Source organism: Astyanax mexicanus, chromosome 4 (assembly GCF_023375975.1).
Source record: "Astyanax mexicanus isolate ESR-SI-001 chromosome 4, AstMex3_surface, whole genome shotgun sequence".
Taxonomy (NCBI): Eukaryota; Metazoa; Chordata; class Actinopteri; order Characiformes; family Acestrorhamphidae; genus Astyanax; species Astyanax mexicanus.
The window spans coordinates 18,616,483-18,633,168 of NC_064411.1; the positions used below are offsets into that span (position 1 = coordinate 18,616,483).

The 16,686-nt window shown below is 38.1% G+C and overlaps 3 protein-coding genes across 7 annotated transcripts in view; all 3 read left to right on the forward strand.

Moving 5' to 3' along the window:
* Nucleotides 1–16,686, forward strand: part of LOC125801480 (gastrula zinc finger protein XlCGF49.1-like) — a 280,269-nt gene that overhangs the window by 186,753 nt on the left and 76,830 nt on the right. The window lies entirely within an intron of this gene.
* The window catches only part of LOC111197331 (NACHT, LRR and PYD domains-containing protein 12-like), a 686,367-nt gene that overhangs the window by 119,803 nt on the left and 549,878 nt on the right, over nucleotides 1–16,686 (forward strand). The gene's annotated exons all lie outside the window — the stretch shown is intronic.
* Nucleotides 14,290–16,686, forward strand: part of LOC125801186 (zinc finger protein 665-like) — a 316,241-nt gene continuing 313,844 nt past the window's right edge. The window contains exon 1 of the mRNA XM_049477498.1: nucleotides 14,290–16,525. Coding sequence (XP_049333455.1) covers nucleotides 14,462–15,904 — 1,443 coding nt within the window. The 5' untranslated portion in view covers nucleotides 14,290–14,461 and the 3' untranslated portion in view covers nucleotides 15,905–16,525. The remainder of the gene's footprint in view (nucleotides 16,526–16,686) is intronic.

A 16,686-nucleotide genomic window follows, 5' to 3' on the forward strand; every position in this document is an offset into this window, starting at 1 on the left:
AAAGTGTTTCTTGACCTGACATATTTAACACTGTAAATCTGAACATTGAACCTGTTGTTCTCAGCAGGGCAGCGAGGAGTAGTTTTACAAAACAAAACCGTGTGTATGGTCCAGGCTGATATCATGTGTACTTTAGTTATTTTGGCCTGTTTTTATTTCGTAATCACATGTTAAGAGTGAAACAGTGGAGTGGGGTGAGTAAACCAGTGGTTGAACCTCATTAACAGAAGCTTCTCAAACCTCTGCTACAAAACACGCTTCTCTCGCCTGCCTCCATGGATTCGTTTGTGTCGCTGCCTGTCCAACAGGCGATAAGTCGCTTGGGGGCGTGTCTCACTCAGAACGAGCTGTCGCTGGTGGGCGTTTTCCAAATACAGAAACAAGGGTTCAGCCTATCTACACAATTCCTAAACCTAAACAGTGCTACAGACGTTTCACCAACAATAAATCTTTATATCTTTTATAACTACTATTAAAGGTTCATTATGTAGGACCTGAGAGCGAGTATGTGAATTGGCTACAGCAGTCCAATTTCAAAACACCATAGAGAGTAGTCTGCCCCGCCCACCCCTCCCCAGCCACAAAACTTATTTGGGTTGCCAAATTCAGCAGGCTGAATCTACACAACGTTCGGACTAATGGGAGAGTACAAGACGGAGGAGAGAAATACAGCAATTCTAAACTCTTATCTAAAACCATATCTAGAGTTATATTGACTATATGTTACATGAGGGAGAGCAAAGCGCTGCAATGTGTCGGACCGCGCTCGCTCCGCGGTATGCCGGACCGAGGCTGGTGTGCCGGATCGCGGCTCCGCTTAAGTACCTGACTGAATTAGATAGCCAGTTAGCTTACCTGTTCAGGAGAAAAGTAGCAGCTCTGGGTCGGTCTTGTGTTTTTTGAGCTCGAAGTCTCCATCGTTCAAACTCACTGCCAGTATTCACTCTTGTTATATTCCTGCTTTGGTCACTGAGCTTTTTTGAGACATGCTGAGGCTTTTTAAACTGTGTAGCAGCTGAGGTTTAACTGAACCAGCTGTGCTAGCTCTATTGCTGCAGCGCTGATCGCTGTAGTGTAGGTTTACATGCTGGCAACCTCAGTGGGCGGAGTTAGTGTTGGGGAACCAGCAGCAGGAGGAGTCAGAGGAAAAACAAACACAAAACCTGGGAGGGACTGCACATTTAAAATAGGAACGTACTGCTGAAGTCGTGCTGACAAGAGCTGCCATTGCTTTCACTCAACATGTTCCCTTAATATTTTATGATACATCCTGATCATTTTATCATTTACCACTCTAAAAATGAGTTACATAGTGGTCCTTTAAGTACAATTATTTAACACAATCATTTCATATTACAATAAATGGGTTTACTAAAATATAATATGTTTTTCCCTTAATGTAGTAAATCATTCTCTTGATTTATATATATTTTATGTATTTAAAATAATTTAAAATATTGTTAACTTAATGTAATAAATAAATCCTTGGATGTAATTAATATGTTTACTTAAATATAGTAAATCATCCTCTTGATTTAATGAACAGTATTTCTCTTAATTTAATAAATAATTTCCTAACTAAATCTGCCCATCGCCCAGTGTCGCTCGCTCTTATTGAAAATGAATGACTTCCGGCTCCTTTGTCGCTCGCATCACGTTCGGTGTGGACGCACGGTAACGCACAGTGACTTGGATAAATAACTTTAATCTGATTACTGGGTTGGAAATAGTAACGCATTAAATTACTCTTTACTGAAAAAAAGGGTACTAAGTAACGTGTTACCGACGTCACTGTCAATACCAGCTAACAGCTAAAGTTAATTATAAATAAAAGGATTAACCATTACAGACAGCTTGTATATTATCCTACCATTTAGGCTATATAACAACAATTCATCAAAATTTTAATGTGTTTAAGACATTCAGGCTGCTAATAGTATTTTATTGTTTGGAATTGCCTGCTTGCTTAGGTATCTATCTAGATAGCATTGGCTAGGTTAGCTAAAGGTGGCTAAAACCTAAACTTACCTTCAAAATAGGCCTGGACAATAATTCGATATCGGTATTTATCGCGATAAGAAATGTTTCAATAACGGTGATATCAGTTTTGTGGTATATCGATATGTATTATTTACAGAATCACGGACATGCGTTTTTTACTGGCGTCAGCTCGCCGCAGAGCTCAACCCATTCAGCCCCCGTAGCTGGGCTACGTCAGTGCGTTATGACGTAACCACACAGGCACTTAGCCAAATAGGCTAGGCTAGGTTCAAATGGCTAGGCTCGGGTCCGCTTCGCTACGCAGCAAAAATGTCTCGCGCTGGAGCCAAACGGAGCAGGGACAAGCGGATCCAAGGCTAAGGTAGATTCGGTTCGCTCGGCCGCGGGTCCTTGAGTCCGGCCGTGGGTCCGCTCGCTCGGCCGCGGGTCCTCGAGGCCGGCCGTGGGTCCGCTCCCTTGCCGCTTTGCTGCAAATTGTGCCGGAGAGTGCAGCCGACCAGCAGCGGTAATGTTAATAATGTTAATCTGTTCAACTCCACTACATACAATATTTTTCTTATACTGACTGAAGCACTTTTATAGCTTATGTTGTAACTAAGTTATTCATAGTTGATAAAGCCTGTAGGTTTGTTTATTTGACGGGAAAATCTTGTCGCTTTATTTATAAAGGCTTCTTGTATTCTATATCCTAGTTGAAACACTTGTTTTAATCTGTTAAATTTGTTCACAAAGAATAAGAAGCTCTGCCTCTGTTGTAATTTAAAGTTATTTTTATTGGTAATAGTTATATAGGCTTATGTTTGACAGGGATGTCATGTTATTATTTTGCTATATGCAAATAATATTGAGCATTGATTTATTTTGACTACTTTTATTTCTAAAGTATTAAAGTTTTTGTGAAAGGAGGTTTCAAAGGCTAAATTAAATTTTCAGACAGTAGTAGGTACAGATTTCCGATAGATAGATAGATAGATAGATAGATAGATAGATAGATAGATAGATAGATAGATAGATAGATAGATAGATAGATGTGCATATAATGAGGGTATCTGATGCCAGCCAATTTTGGCCATATCATCCAGCACTACTTCAAAATTAATGTAAGTAGCTGTATTCTTTTAACAAAACTGCTCTTGTTATTTGATATTTTTCTGTTGTTCGTGATACATAAGAAATATGCTGTGCATGTTCCACACCTTTTTTTTATCCACAGATTTACGAAAGAGTTAGCACTAGTAAAATGTTTTATGATGTGATTTTTTTTTTGTGGGAATAATGTTTAAGTGTTCATCTGTACTTGGAGCTGACGTGTTTCCTTAACACGACTGGCAGAGAGAAAAAGAGAACTGTTTAACTGTACGTCCACACCGAACGCGATAAAATCGCTCTGTGTCGCTCGTGCAGCAGGCGATGAGTCGCTTGGGGGCGTGTCTCACTCAACGAGCTGTCGCTGGTGGGCGTTTCCAAACACAGGCACAGCAAGAATACAGAAACAGCCTGTCTACACAATTCTAAAACATTATACACTCGTACAAACGTTTCGCATTATTTAAAATGCACGTCATATGCATAAAAATGATTATCTATTAATCTCCTTATGTGTTAAAACATTTATTAATGTAAAATGTGTTAAACCTGGCTTTCAATGAACGAGGTAAGCCCTCTGCTCCGAACACAAAAAGCTGGCACTGAATCTGCTGATTTCTTTTAACCAATAAGCAGTGTTCCCTCAAAAAGCGAAACAAATGGAGGGAAACTGTACTACATAAATACTAAACCCCTCTCAAAACCATTAATACACCATGGATACTCGAGATTTTGTCTTGCTGGCTGTTGGTGCACTTTACCTCCGGCGAAAGCGCAGTCACCGCTGTGCGTGGATCCATCAGACCCTGCTGTCCCGCACACAGCATGGAGAATTCCATCGCCTTGTGCAGGAGCTGAGGTTGGATGATGACAGGTTCCAGCGGTACTTCAGACTGGACAGGAACCAATTTGATTCCCTTCTTGGTAAAGTGGGTCCCCGAATTAGCCGAATGGACACAAATTACCGCAAGGCTATTTGTGCATCCCAACGCTTGGCTGTTTGCTTAAGGTAAGTGCAACTTATTTAATATAATATATTATAATATATATAAAATTAAATATATATTAAATAAATAAATAAATAGGGTAGAGTTTATTAACCTCCTAAGCATTTTTTTTATTAAGCTTTATGGGTAACACTTTATAATAAGGGTACATGTCATGACATTAATTCAGGCATTCATTAAGGATGAAGTCATGAGGAATTATACAAGAACAAATGAATGGGTTATGTATTAATAACTAAGGTTCAATAAGTCACCATTAACTAATGTCTGTATGAATTAATAAAGATAAATGGAATGAAGGCTTTATTCAGTACATGAATATACCAGGAATTAATGTGTTAAATTAAAGTTAAATTTTTTCCGGAAAGGGGTGATAGGACACATGTAACCGCCTTAAGTAGCTTGTTGCTTTTTGACACAACAGATCACATAACAATAAACATTAAAACAGTATTAAATTTTGCCAAGCAATGATATTGAAATGACCACTACATTTTTGTGCGGCACTGAATAAAGCCTTCATTCCATTCATCTTCATTCATTCATACAGACATTAGTTAATGGTGATTAATTTAACTTTACAGTTATTAATACATAACTCATGTATTTGTTCCTGTATAATTCCTCATGACTTCATCCTTAATGAATGCCTGAATTAATGTCATGACATGTACCCTTATTATAAAGTGTTACCGCTTTTTGAATAACAGTTTTAATATGCATTTAAACCATGCATTTTAACATTAATATTTTTACAGATTTCTTGCAACTGGAGACTCTTTTCGCACAATAGCTTACAGCTATCGTATTGGATTCAGTACTGTGGCCTGCATAGTTGCGGATGTGTCCAGGGCTATTTGGGCCTCTCTGGTGGAGGAGTACGTGCCAGTTCCCACAACTGATGACTGGAGAGCTATTGCAGCAGACTTCCTGCATCGTTGGAACTTTCCAAACTGTGTGGGATCCTTTGATGGAAAGCATGTGGTGATCCAGGCTCCTGCTAATTCCGGGTCCTTTTTCCACAACTATAAGGGGACCTTTTCTATCATCCTCTTGGCAGTTGTGGATGCCAAGTACTGCTTCCGGATTGTGGATGTTGGCGGCTATGGAAGAACCAGTGATGGAGGGATTCTGGCCAATTCCCCCTTTGGTCATGCTCTCAAAGATGGAACCCTTGGCCTTCCAGAAGATGCTGTGCTGACAGGAGCTGAGCACCTGGGACCTCAGCCACATGTGTTTGTTGGTGATGAGGCCTTCCCTCTGCGGAGAGATCTAATGAGGCCCTTCCCAGGTTCCAACCTCTCTAGTAGGCAGAGAATCTTCAATTACAGGCTTTCGCGAGCGAGGCTGATTGTTGAGAACACCTTTGGTATCCTCACATCACAATGGCGCATGTACCGCCGCGTCATTGGTATCAGCCCTGCCAACGTGGAAGCTTGTGTGAAGGCCACCTGTGTCCTTCATAACTTCTTAAGGAGCATGACAAGGACGAGGAGGGAGCCTATGTCACTGAGTGGTGAGGGCGATGTTGCTGTCCTTCAAGATGCAACAAGATTGGGGAGCAACAACTCAACCCGGGAGGCAGTTTGTGTTAGGGAGACATATGCATCTTACTTCTCAACTGAGGGTGCAGTTCCCTGGCAACCTGCAGTTTGAACCAACAGACACAAAGGCTCTTTTAAGAGCCACAAACCACTCCAAAAGAGCAATAATTCCATTTACACACAGTAATAAGCATTAGTTCCTCCAAGTTCACTTAATAAAACTACACTGCAATATAAAGTATGTGTCATTGTATTATTGTCACCTCCAGTTGTAATTTAAAACATAATTTTATAACAAGAATATCTGAAATCACAGAGATTAATTTAAGTAACTTAGTTTATTAGTGTAGTAACAATTAGTATAGTATTAGTATGGTATAGTAACAATAACTTTGATTATTAACACAAATGTTGACAGTAATAAATTAACTAATTACATTGAATGAACAAAAAACGAATTAATAACAAAAACAAAGACTTTTCCCTTGAAAAGTCCTTAATTTTTTATATCAAAACTATATTAACTATATATAACACTACTGTTTGTGTGTTCAAGGTGCAGCTGACAAGACTGCGAGGGAAATAAGCTTACTGACACCCCTCACAGCCTTGTCAGCTGCACCTCAAAATGTGTGTTGTATTTGATAAATGGTGTAGAAAATAATAAATCACATTTTTGTTTGCCTCCTGAAACTTTGCTGCAAAAAAAACCTATATTCATTCATATACTTTATACATGAAATACAAAACGGTTGCATGTTGAAATGTAACAGTGTGTGTTTAAGGCGCAGCTGACAAGACTGCGAGGGAAATAAGCTTACTGACACCCCTCACAGCCTTGTCAGCTGCACCTCAAAATGTGTGTTGTAGCTGGTGTAAAAAAATATATATATCAAATTTTTGTGTTTTCCTCTGCCTCCTGACACTTTGCTTCAAAACTTAGCTGGTGTATTTTAAATTTTAATTCATCCCTCCTCCTTTCTGTCAGACTTTTAAAATCTGAAAGGATGCTTCTAAAAAACATCTCATCAGGGTCTTCAGTTGGTGGACTCTGATGAGATGTTTTTTGGGATGCAACACTTTCCAGAATTTTTAACAGCTTGTCCTCAAAAACTGTTGCACTGCTCTGCCTTCTTTTTTTTTTGCAAGGGAGTAGGAGAAAGTCCTGAAATAACTCCAGAGGTAGATGGTGCAGTTCCCTCATCAGAAGACTCCTGTCCCTCTTCTCTTCCTCCCTGCACATCCTGACACTGTCCCTGGGTCTGCTCTGTCTCTTCCTGATTATTCTGGGTCAGGGCCTCCTCAACCTCGACAACCATGTTCCCACTAGTGGGCCTACTTTCAACAAAGGGGTTGAGGAAGCTCATGACCCCCATATAGCGCCATGGCCGACTGCTGACTGCTACTGCTCCACTCCTGTTTCTCTCTCTTTCCCTGTTCTTTTCTCTCCGAAAAGTGTCCCTCAAATTTTTCCACCTTTTCTTGCATTCTTCCACTATTGAACAAGGAAAAAACAATTTATAACTCTCTATAAATCTCTAATTCTTGTTATTGGTACAACATATAAAGAAATCCTATACACTATATTTAATCAAACACTGTTGCTTTACCATTCAGTTATTAATGGAGCAAACTGACATGCCATTTATTTTATTTTTTTGGCTTGGACAAAAATATAAAGATGTACACTTATTTTTCAATATGATTAGTAAAATAATAATACCACATGATTAGTCATCATTTCAAAGCATTTAAGTACTCCTGAAACACATCTTTCTTGCTGGCTATCAGCACTGAAACGAATGAAAGCTTAATCTGACTTAACACATCTACATTCTATCTTCTATCAGTTTAATATTACCATTAAAATGCTGTAAACTACTTCCGTACCTGGCACCCCAACAATTTCTGACACCTTTTTCCATGCATCATTCTTTTTATTAAGGTCCCTGTATGCAAACAGGGACACATCATACAACACCGGGAAACCGGACACAGCGATGATCAGCCTCTCCTCCATTTTGCGAGCGGAATAAATCTTCAGTAGGAACAGAAAATCAGATCAGCGATTTCAGGCCGGACACCGGACATATGAGAATCTGTTTCTGATTGGTAGTCGCCGCCGCGCGTCACTGCTCATTTGCATAAAGTTGAGCTCTCGTCAACTCTCTCGCATCGCTCAAACCGCCCGCTTCGCGTCGCGCCGCGCCGCGTCGCTGCCCGTCGCCCAGTGTCGCTCGCTCTCATTGAAAATGAATGACTTCCGGCTGCTTTGTCGCTCGCGTCGCGTTCGGTGTGGACGCACAGTTATACGTGCAACTGTAGCAGATGAAAATAATGTTATATTTTTTTGTATTTGTAATTCGTTTTTGTTATTAATTTCACAGAAATTCCCCCTTTCTTTTTCATTTTTACTTATAGAGTTCTTTACTGTTCTGTATGGCAAATGGGAGTACTTATACCTTTTGTCTATTCTGAGCACCCGTAGTCCTGCCTCCTATTGTCGCGTTGGCGCTATTTTCTCCTCAGTCTGCAGTGAACTTGACTGAGAGAGGTATGCTGTATAGTGCTCTACATAAAATGTTCATTTTGATGATTTAAAACAGTAATTTCATGAGCATTTCTAATATATTCTGACACTAAGAGCCTAGCGACATGTACTATGGTGCCGCTAGTAGTAAAACATTTTTTTTGAAGAGCAAAGTTGCAGTGTTTAGCGGGCAGTATGCGCCCTCTACTGGTTTGTTGGCAATACAGCTTCCTAGCTTTTGAGCCTAACTATTATGCTGGCTTTCTTTTTGTGTTAGGCATTCCCTGTTGAAGCTATTGAGACCAAAATCTGTATCTACTTTGCTCTATATGCTTTTTATATAGGTGAGTACTTCCATAGCCATTTTAGTTGATTTTAGTGGATGTACTGTGTATATACAATGGAGGATGCCATTTTGTTTTATTGTTTCTTCTATTTTTTTGGTTGTTTGTACTAGAAATGGGAAAAAAACATTCAGTAATTCAGTTGATATATTTTGAAATAACAGAACTTATTACCAAGATTGTTGGTAATAGCTGGTTGTAGTAGCTACATGTGTTGAAATAAATACTGAATCTATAAAACTATAACTATATATATATATATATATACATAAATATTAGTTTATTATTGCATAAGCATATCACTAAAGTGTTGAATATTATAAGGGTATTTTAATATTGGTTTTTGTTGACATTTGGGATATTAATGTCGTAAATAAGTGATTTTATAATAATGATGATTATTATTATTTTTTATTATTATTATTAATAGTATTTAAAGATATGTATTTTATTTTCATACACATGTATTGTGAGTCTGCAGTGAACTTGACTGAGAGAGGCATTCCCTGTTGAAGCTATTGAGACCAAAATCTGTATCTACTTTGCTCTATATGCTTTTTATATAGTGAACTTGACTGAGAGAGGAGAAACAAATACACAGACTGAAGCTGATTCCGGTGTCCTGAGCTTTATTCCATACACACACAACGCAGAAGAGGGTAGCAGCAGAGTGCAGACCGGCTACACAACAACATACCGGCCCAACAAAAAGCGCTTGAACTGTTTATCTGGGTGTTTTACCTCTTATTGGAGGTGTGTTTTCTCAGTTCAGTGTTTCATACTAATTGTTTAAACCAAGAATTGTTTGATTTGGGTATTTTGTTTTACTTTAGTTTTATTAAACAGAGTTTCACCAAATATATAAATAAAAAGGTAAATAAAATGAGATTAACTACTTAAATAAATGCATTAAACATTGAAAGGGGTCAAATTGACCCCAAACATAATAGGAGGATTAAGTGACTCAATCAACCAGGGGTGTTTGTTTTATTTCTACACAGAACCAGATATAATCTGGCCCAAATAGTCTCAACATCAGTAATTTCTTCCTTTAATGTGTACAAAAATTCTGTCTAAATTGGCTACTATTTTGTAGTAAAATGAGAATGCTTGCTGGACTCATTTGAACAAGTTTTTACCATCCTATTAACAAATAAACTCAAACAAATGCTTTGTATTTTATAATTATTAGTTTAAAAAAATTATTTGCATATGAATTTTCAAACGCTTTTACAAGTGTGAAGTACCCTTCTATACAGAAATCAGGATGGTTCATTGTGATGTTAGAGAGTGATTTTACAGGGAGGAGCTGTGAATGACCTCAATTTATGGAAAGCTTTTAGAATACAAAAATAGTAAGACTTTAGACAAGGTGAGCAACAAACAAGATCTGCTGCAGTACGATCTCCTTTTCAAGAACCTGCAGGACATCAAGAAAGTAAACGTAAAGAAAATGTAACCATATTATTTTTAACGAAATTTAGATATTAAAAAAGTTTCTACTGGAATCAACGGCACTGACCTTTCAATAGTAATTAGTAAGTGCTATTTGTTGGGATAGTTTGAAGTGACTCTAACAACGAAATACATTTTTCTGATAAACTGGTGCACATTTCTATCTCTTCTATCTCTGAGTGTCACTCTTAACTGTAGCCATATTACCTAAATTGAAATGTAAGTGCAAACAAGTTGGGGCATCACTTGCAGTTTGCCATCAACAGTGAGGACCAAGTCCATCTGGTACAACTTTAGCATTTATTACATACAGTGTTAAAAAGGTTATGTCAATTTGGTGTAAATTTCTGAACAGTGTTAACTTACATGGTAAATTTTGTCAGTAAAAAATAATTTGAATACCTGTGGTGACCATCACAAAGTGAAGCACTGATTATTTAATACAAGGAGTACGTGCTTCTCTTTGGGGTGGTCAAAATGGTACTATTGATCAATTAAGTGAAAGCTCATCTTATTCAGTTCATTTTCAGTAATTAAAGTTTATTATTCAGTTTTAAATTAAATATGAACTACATGGAACGAAAGGAACAAAAAATTCTGCGCAGGTCTTCTGGGAGGCTGCCACGAGAAAATCTAGACACTGTATTATGTACAGTAACAGTAACACTACAGCATTAATAATCAGCATCTTACGTGCAGATAATTGATGGTGATTATTTAACAGCTCATGAGTGCTCGTTTCCCTCTGCTCCGCTCCTAAACTGCAGCTTAAGTGGTTAATGTTAAATTTACCTATAATAATACAAATATATCTCCTCTCCTAATAAACTTTAATCTCAAAGCGAACTGTTTTATTTTTTAAGAGTGTCCCTTAAACGCTGTGGTACATGCACAAACGTACTTAAACATTCTGATTGGGGATGTAATCGGGTACAGGTGTTTACAAGGCGGTTGTTCTTCTTTGTATCGGATTATTTAAAGGATTATCCACCTCGTTCAATCGGATAAAAATTGTATTCAGAATGGCCTATTTACATGGACGTGCTCTATTCCGATTGAGCCAGTAATCTGATTGTTAGTGCATTATTAGGCTGCATGTAAACGTACACAATAGTTCTGACCTTTGAGTAAAATTTGGTAAGTGCTATTTGTTGGGGTAGTTTGAAGTGGCTCAAGCAACAGTCTCATATTTCTACACTGAACTGGATATAAACTGGCAAAAGTATTCTCCAACATCAGTAAGTTCTTCCTTTAATATGTACAAAACATTCTTTCAGAATTGGCTAATATTTTGTAGTAGAATGAGAATGCTTGCTGGACTCATTTTGTAAAAGTTTTAAAAGTTTTTACCATCCCATTAACAAATAAACTCTTAAACAAATACTTTTTTTAAACAATTAATTAGTTTGAAACTGACATTTGCATATGAGTTTTCAAATGTTTTATAAGTGTGAAGTACCCTGCTATACAGAAATTAGGATGGTCCATTATGATGTTGAGGACTTCAGGAGTGCATATCACTGTTAGTCTGAAGCTAATGTGGGGGGAAATAATGTTATCAGGAATCTTTTATAAATTGGTGTGAAGGAAAAAGCTTTGGACATCATTGGTCACATGATCAATCTAGAATGAATCAACCATCAGCAGAGTGATTTGAACCAATGTGTGTCTGTTTTTTTTGGCACACGCCTCAAAGCTTCAGATTAGAGGGTAACATCACTCTCTTTCTTTAAGTTCTCAGCTTCCAGTGAGACCAAAACAGAATCAAGATTGTCTGTCTAAACAGTGGGCAGTCCTTATAAAGGCACTAAAAAGGTGTCAGACTGATTATTGTGAGTGACAAAAGGTGGCCACCTTCTAGTGGATGGAGGTAGTGCTGGGCGATATAACGATATCGATTTGTTTCGCGATAATTTTTCCCTCGATGACGATGATAAGCCTGTGCAATAGAATTCGATAAACATTCATTTCCATTTCCGTCTAAGTGGCGCGGCAAACAACGAAAACACAACGTGTAATCAATCCAGAAGACGCTGGAGCAAATTAATAAATAGTTAAGAAAATTGTAATAGTTATTCTCATGCATGCAACAAAAAACCCTAAAGAATAGTGGAGTATGGCCCGACACACGCAAACAACCATAGTGTTTGTACTTTGGGAATAAACGGCCGCACTGTTCAGCACGTTTTAAATAAATTTTAAGTAAATTTTAAGCACTAAATGTAATTAATTCAATTTATATTAGGACCTCGGGGCAGGTGCTGCAAAAATGTGTATGTGGGGCGCGGATTAAAGGAAGAGGTTTTTTTGCGGAGCGGTAACAGGACAAAAACACCTTAAGAATGATGTCTAAATGACTTTCCTCTAATCTAATATAATTTAACATGGTTTAAGGATATAAAATAATTTCTAAACAAACGAACTTTTTAATATTGAGCTTATGGCCCAAGTGCAAAAACACAAAATCATTTATCATTTAGATTATCTGCCTGAACGCGAGCCCCAACCCGAGCTTGAACGCCAGCCTGACTCAGGCGCTGCATGAACTCGGGCCGGTCGAGAACACCGCTTTCCTCTCAGATTAGGCGGAAGAAAATGGTCTTTTTTTTAATGTAACAAATCACACTGTGATTTTTGTGATATTTCCCCAATTACAGCTCAGCTGCGCGTTTAAAGCTCAACGCATGAATTAATCGGTGCGCTGTGCGCCGCGCGTGCTCGCGGGGGATTTGACGCGTCTGTCAAGCAAGTTAATGGACCGTTTTGGGGGCAGAGATTAAGAAGTACAGCAGGTACATCTCAGATTTGTAGTTTAATGCTCTACTAAATTACTGGCTTTAAAACTGGCTCATGATATGGTCGGTTCTGGCTGGATTTTTTCCTGCCTACAGGCTGCATTTGACGGAAAGCAGCTCCTCAGTCAGACAACAGTGTCAGCATACAAATCGTGTGCGTTTCCTACAGGACAAACCATTTAAAAGTGCAGATAAACTCATTAAAAAATCACACAGTGTCTGTCTGGCTTAAAATACTTTTAATAAGGTACAGCTTTTAAATTAATAAATCAACATTCATTAAAAATCCGTGAGAAGTTCTGTATGCTAAATGACAAGCTAAGCTAATAAGCTAATAACATTTAATAATAACAGAAAAATAGATATGAATTTGGAAAATAACCAACTAAAGTGAGCTCAAAATACAATAATAAATATAATCTAACGAATTTCAAAATATAAATTAGAAATATTGAACTTCAATATTAAATTCAACTTCAACTACAAAAAATGCAAGGACCGATAGAACATAACGAACAGAAAAAAATAAATTTGAAATTGGAAAAAAAGTTCAAAATGCTAAAAGAAATAAAACCTAACGAATTTCAGAATATAAAATCTAAATATTGCACTGCAGCAGTACAAAAGCCTAAGTGCTTAAACAAACAAACCAAAAAACAGCCTATCACAAATCATTTTTTGAGCCCGACCCAGCTGAGGAAAAGGTGGGAAATCTTTTTTTTTCCGGCTGGGTCTTGGAAAACTTTGTGGTGAATTAAAGGGGCCGAGTTGCAATTTTTGTTTTACTTTAATCAGTTTTTAATCCGTCTTTTTAAAAAAAAATATTCCAATATTGGCTGCCAATCAGTGCCCAATATTCTGAGCTCAAAAAACGCTATTCGGGCCAGCCCTACTAATCTAATATAATTTAACATGGTTTAAGAATATAAAATAATTTCTAAACAAACGAAATATTTAATATTGAGCTTATAGCCCAAGTTTTTTTTTCAGTCATGGAAAATTGGAAAAAATTGGAAAAAAGCCCGAGTTCATGCAGCGCCTGAGTCAGGCTGACGTTCAAGCTCGGGTTCTGGCTCGCGTTCATGATTAATTTGTTTTTTTTTAAAACTAATATTGGAATATTCGCTACCAATTACTGCCAAATATCCGGAGCTCAAAAAATGCTATTCAGGCCAGCCCTAATAATTATGGAGATACAGAAAAAAATATTGTGATAAAACTTCCATCACTCCCTTATTCTCTCACTAATAAAAACAAACCTTTAAGTGTGACACAAAGTGATTTGATTTATATCGTGATACATATCGATATCGACTGATATGGAAAACTATATCGTGATAAGATTTTTTCCCATATCGCCCAGCTCTAGATGGAGGACCCCAGCACCCCCTTACACTATGGACTTAGAATGGGATAAAAGTACAGAAGCTTTTATGGTAAATGAAGATGTCTCAATAGTTTTATCAGTATAGTGTAAGTGATTTGGGCAGTTCTCTTCAGTTAATTGACCTGCTTGTACTCTAATATTCAATTGCATTTTTCTTTGTTTTTTCCAGAAATGAAAATCTTCTCCTGAAATTCATCACCAACAACCAGGACAGACAAAGAGCAATGTTAAACTGCTGAAAGAGGTGAAGCAAAAGCTGTCCAGAAGAATCTCCAGAACACACAGAAACAGTTTGATACATTTAACAGACAAATGAAGCCAAGTCCCAACATGGAGAAACATCAGCACTCTGCCAAGAGTTTTACTAAACAGAGTACTCTCAAAAACCACCAGCGCATTCACACAGGAGATAAACCGTATCACTGCTCAGACTGTGGAAAGAGTTTTACTAAACAGAGTACTCTCAAAGTACACCAGCGCATTCACACAGGAGAGAAACCGTATCACTGCTCAGACTGTGGGAGGAGTTTTACTAAACAGAATACTCTTAAAAAACACCAGCGCATTCACACAGGAGAGAAACCGTATCACTGCTCAGACTGTTGGAAGAGTTTTTCTGAACAGGGTAATCTCAAAAAACACCAGCGCATTCACACAGGAGAGAAACCGTATTACTGCTCAGAGTGTGGGAGAAGTTTTACTCAACAGAGTAATCTCAAAATACATCAGCGCATTCACACAGGAGAGAAACCGTATCACTGCTCAGACTGTGGGAAAAGTTTTAATAAAAAGAGTATTCTTCAAAATCACCAGCTCATTCACACAGGAGAGAAACCGTATTACTGCTCAGACTGTTGGAGGAGTTTTTCTGATCAGGGTAATCTCAATAAACACCTGCGCATTCACACAGGAAAGAAACCGTATTACTGCTCAGAGTGTGGGAGAAGTTTTACTCAACAGAGTAATCTCAAAATACATCAGCGCATTCACACAGGAGATAAACCGTATTACTGCTCAGACTGTTGGAAGAGTTTTTCTGAACAGGGTAATCTCAAAAAACACCAGCGCATTCACACAGGAAAGAAACCGTATTACTGCTCAGAGTGTGGGAGAAGTTTTACTCAACAGAGTAATCTCAAAATACATCAGCGCATTCACACAGGAGAGAAACCGTATCACTGCTCAGACTGTGGGAAAAGTTTTAATAAAAAGAGTATTCTTCAAAATCACCAGCGCATTCACACAGGAGAGAAACCGTATTACTGCTCAGACTGTTGGAGGAGTTTTTCTGATCAGGGTAATCTCAATAAACACCTGCGCATTCACACAGGAGAGAAACCGTATTACTGCTCAGAGTGTGGGAGAAGTTTTACTCAACAGAGTAATCTCAAAATACATCAGCGCATTCACACAGGAGATAAACCGTATTACTGCTCAGACTGTGGAAAGAGTTTTACTAGACAGAGTACTCTCAAAGTACACCAGCGCATTCACACAGGAGAGAAACCGTATCACTGCTCAGACTGTGGGAGGAGTTTTACTAAACAGAATACTCTTAAAAAACACCAGCGCATTCACACAGGAGAGAAACCGTATTACTGCTCAGACTGTTGGAAGAGTTTTTCTGAACAGGGTAATCTAAAAAAACACCAGCGCATTCACACAGGAGAGAAACCGTATTACTGCTCAGAGTGTGGGAGAAGTTTTACTCAACAGAGTAATCTCAAAAAACACCAGCGCATTCACACAGGATAGAAAACTATCCCAAATCTGTTTCAATTAAAAGTGCGAATCGTAAACCTTTCAGACAGAACACCTTATCCTACACAAATGTTTAACTTTATCACTTGGGACACGTTCCACCAGAAAACTGAATTTAACAATGGATTTTACAGGTTCTGCAAAATGAATCTTATCCAGAGATGATGTTTATTAAATTCCATGTTGTTTTATCGTATGTTAGATGTTCCAGGACATTCTTTGTGAGACAGAGCTCAGTGCTTAGGGTAGTTACTGTAGGAGTTCAGTTCTGAAGAAGGGAAAAAACTTACTCTGTAAAATTTAGATGTCATAGTTGTTAGGAGTAGAGGAGGATTATTAGCTTGCAACTAAATGTTTAGGACCAAATCTTCAGAGCTTATGATTCGAATGCTTTTAATGTATTTTCTAGTATATGCAGATTTGATTATTTCTATTAATTTCTAGTATCTCTGTTTTCACTCTGTGGAAGCCGTCCTCAGTTCCCCAAGCTAAGCATAGCTTATCTTAATGCTATTTACTGCTAGACCCATCTGTATGAAAGAAGAAGTGAAAACACCACCTGAGGAACTCAACAAAAGTGAGACCCAGATCCACAAAGAGACGACACTGTGCCAGGTACTGCTGTGTGGACCGAAGGAGCATCCAGACGCCGCAGAGAGGCCAACAAAATCCTTTACAGAGGTTAAATAAAACGCTCAAGCTGTAGTTCCCATACTGAAATCAACACACTCCAGGTTTGTGTAGCGCAGTAAGGTTGCAGGCTCATTCATTCCCTC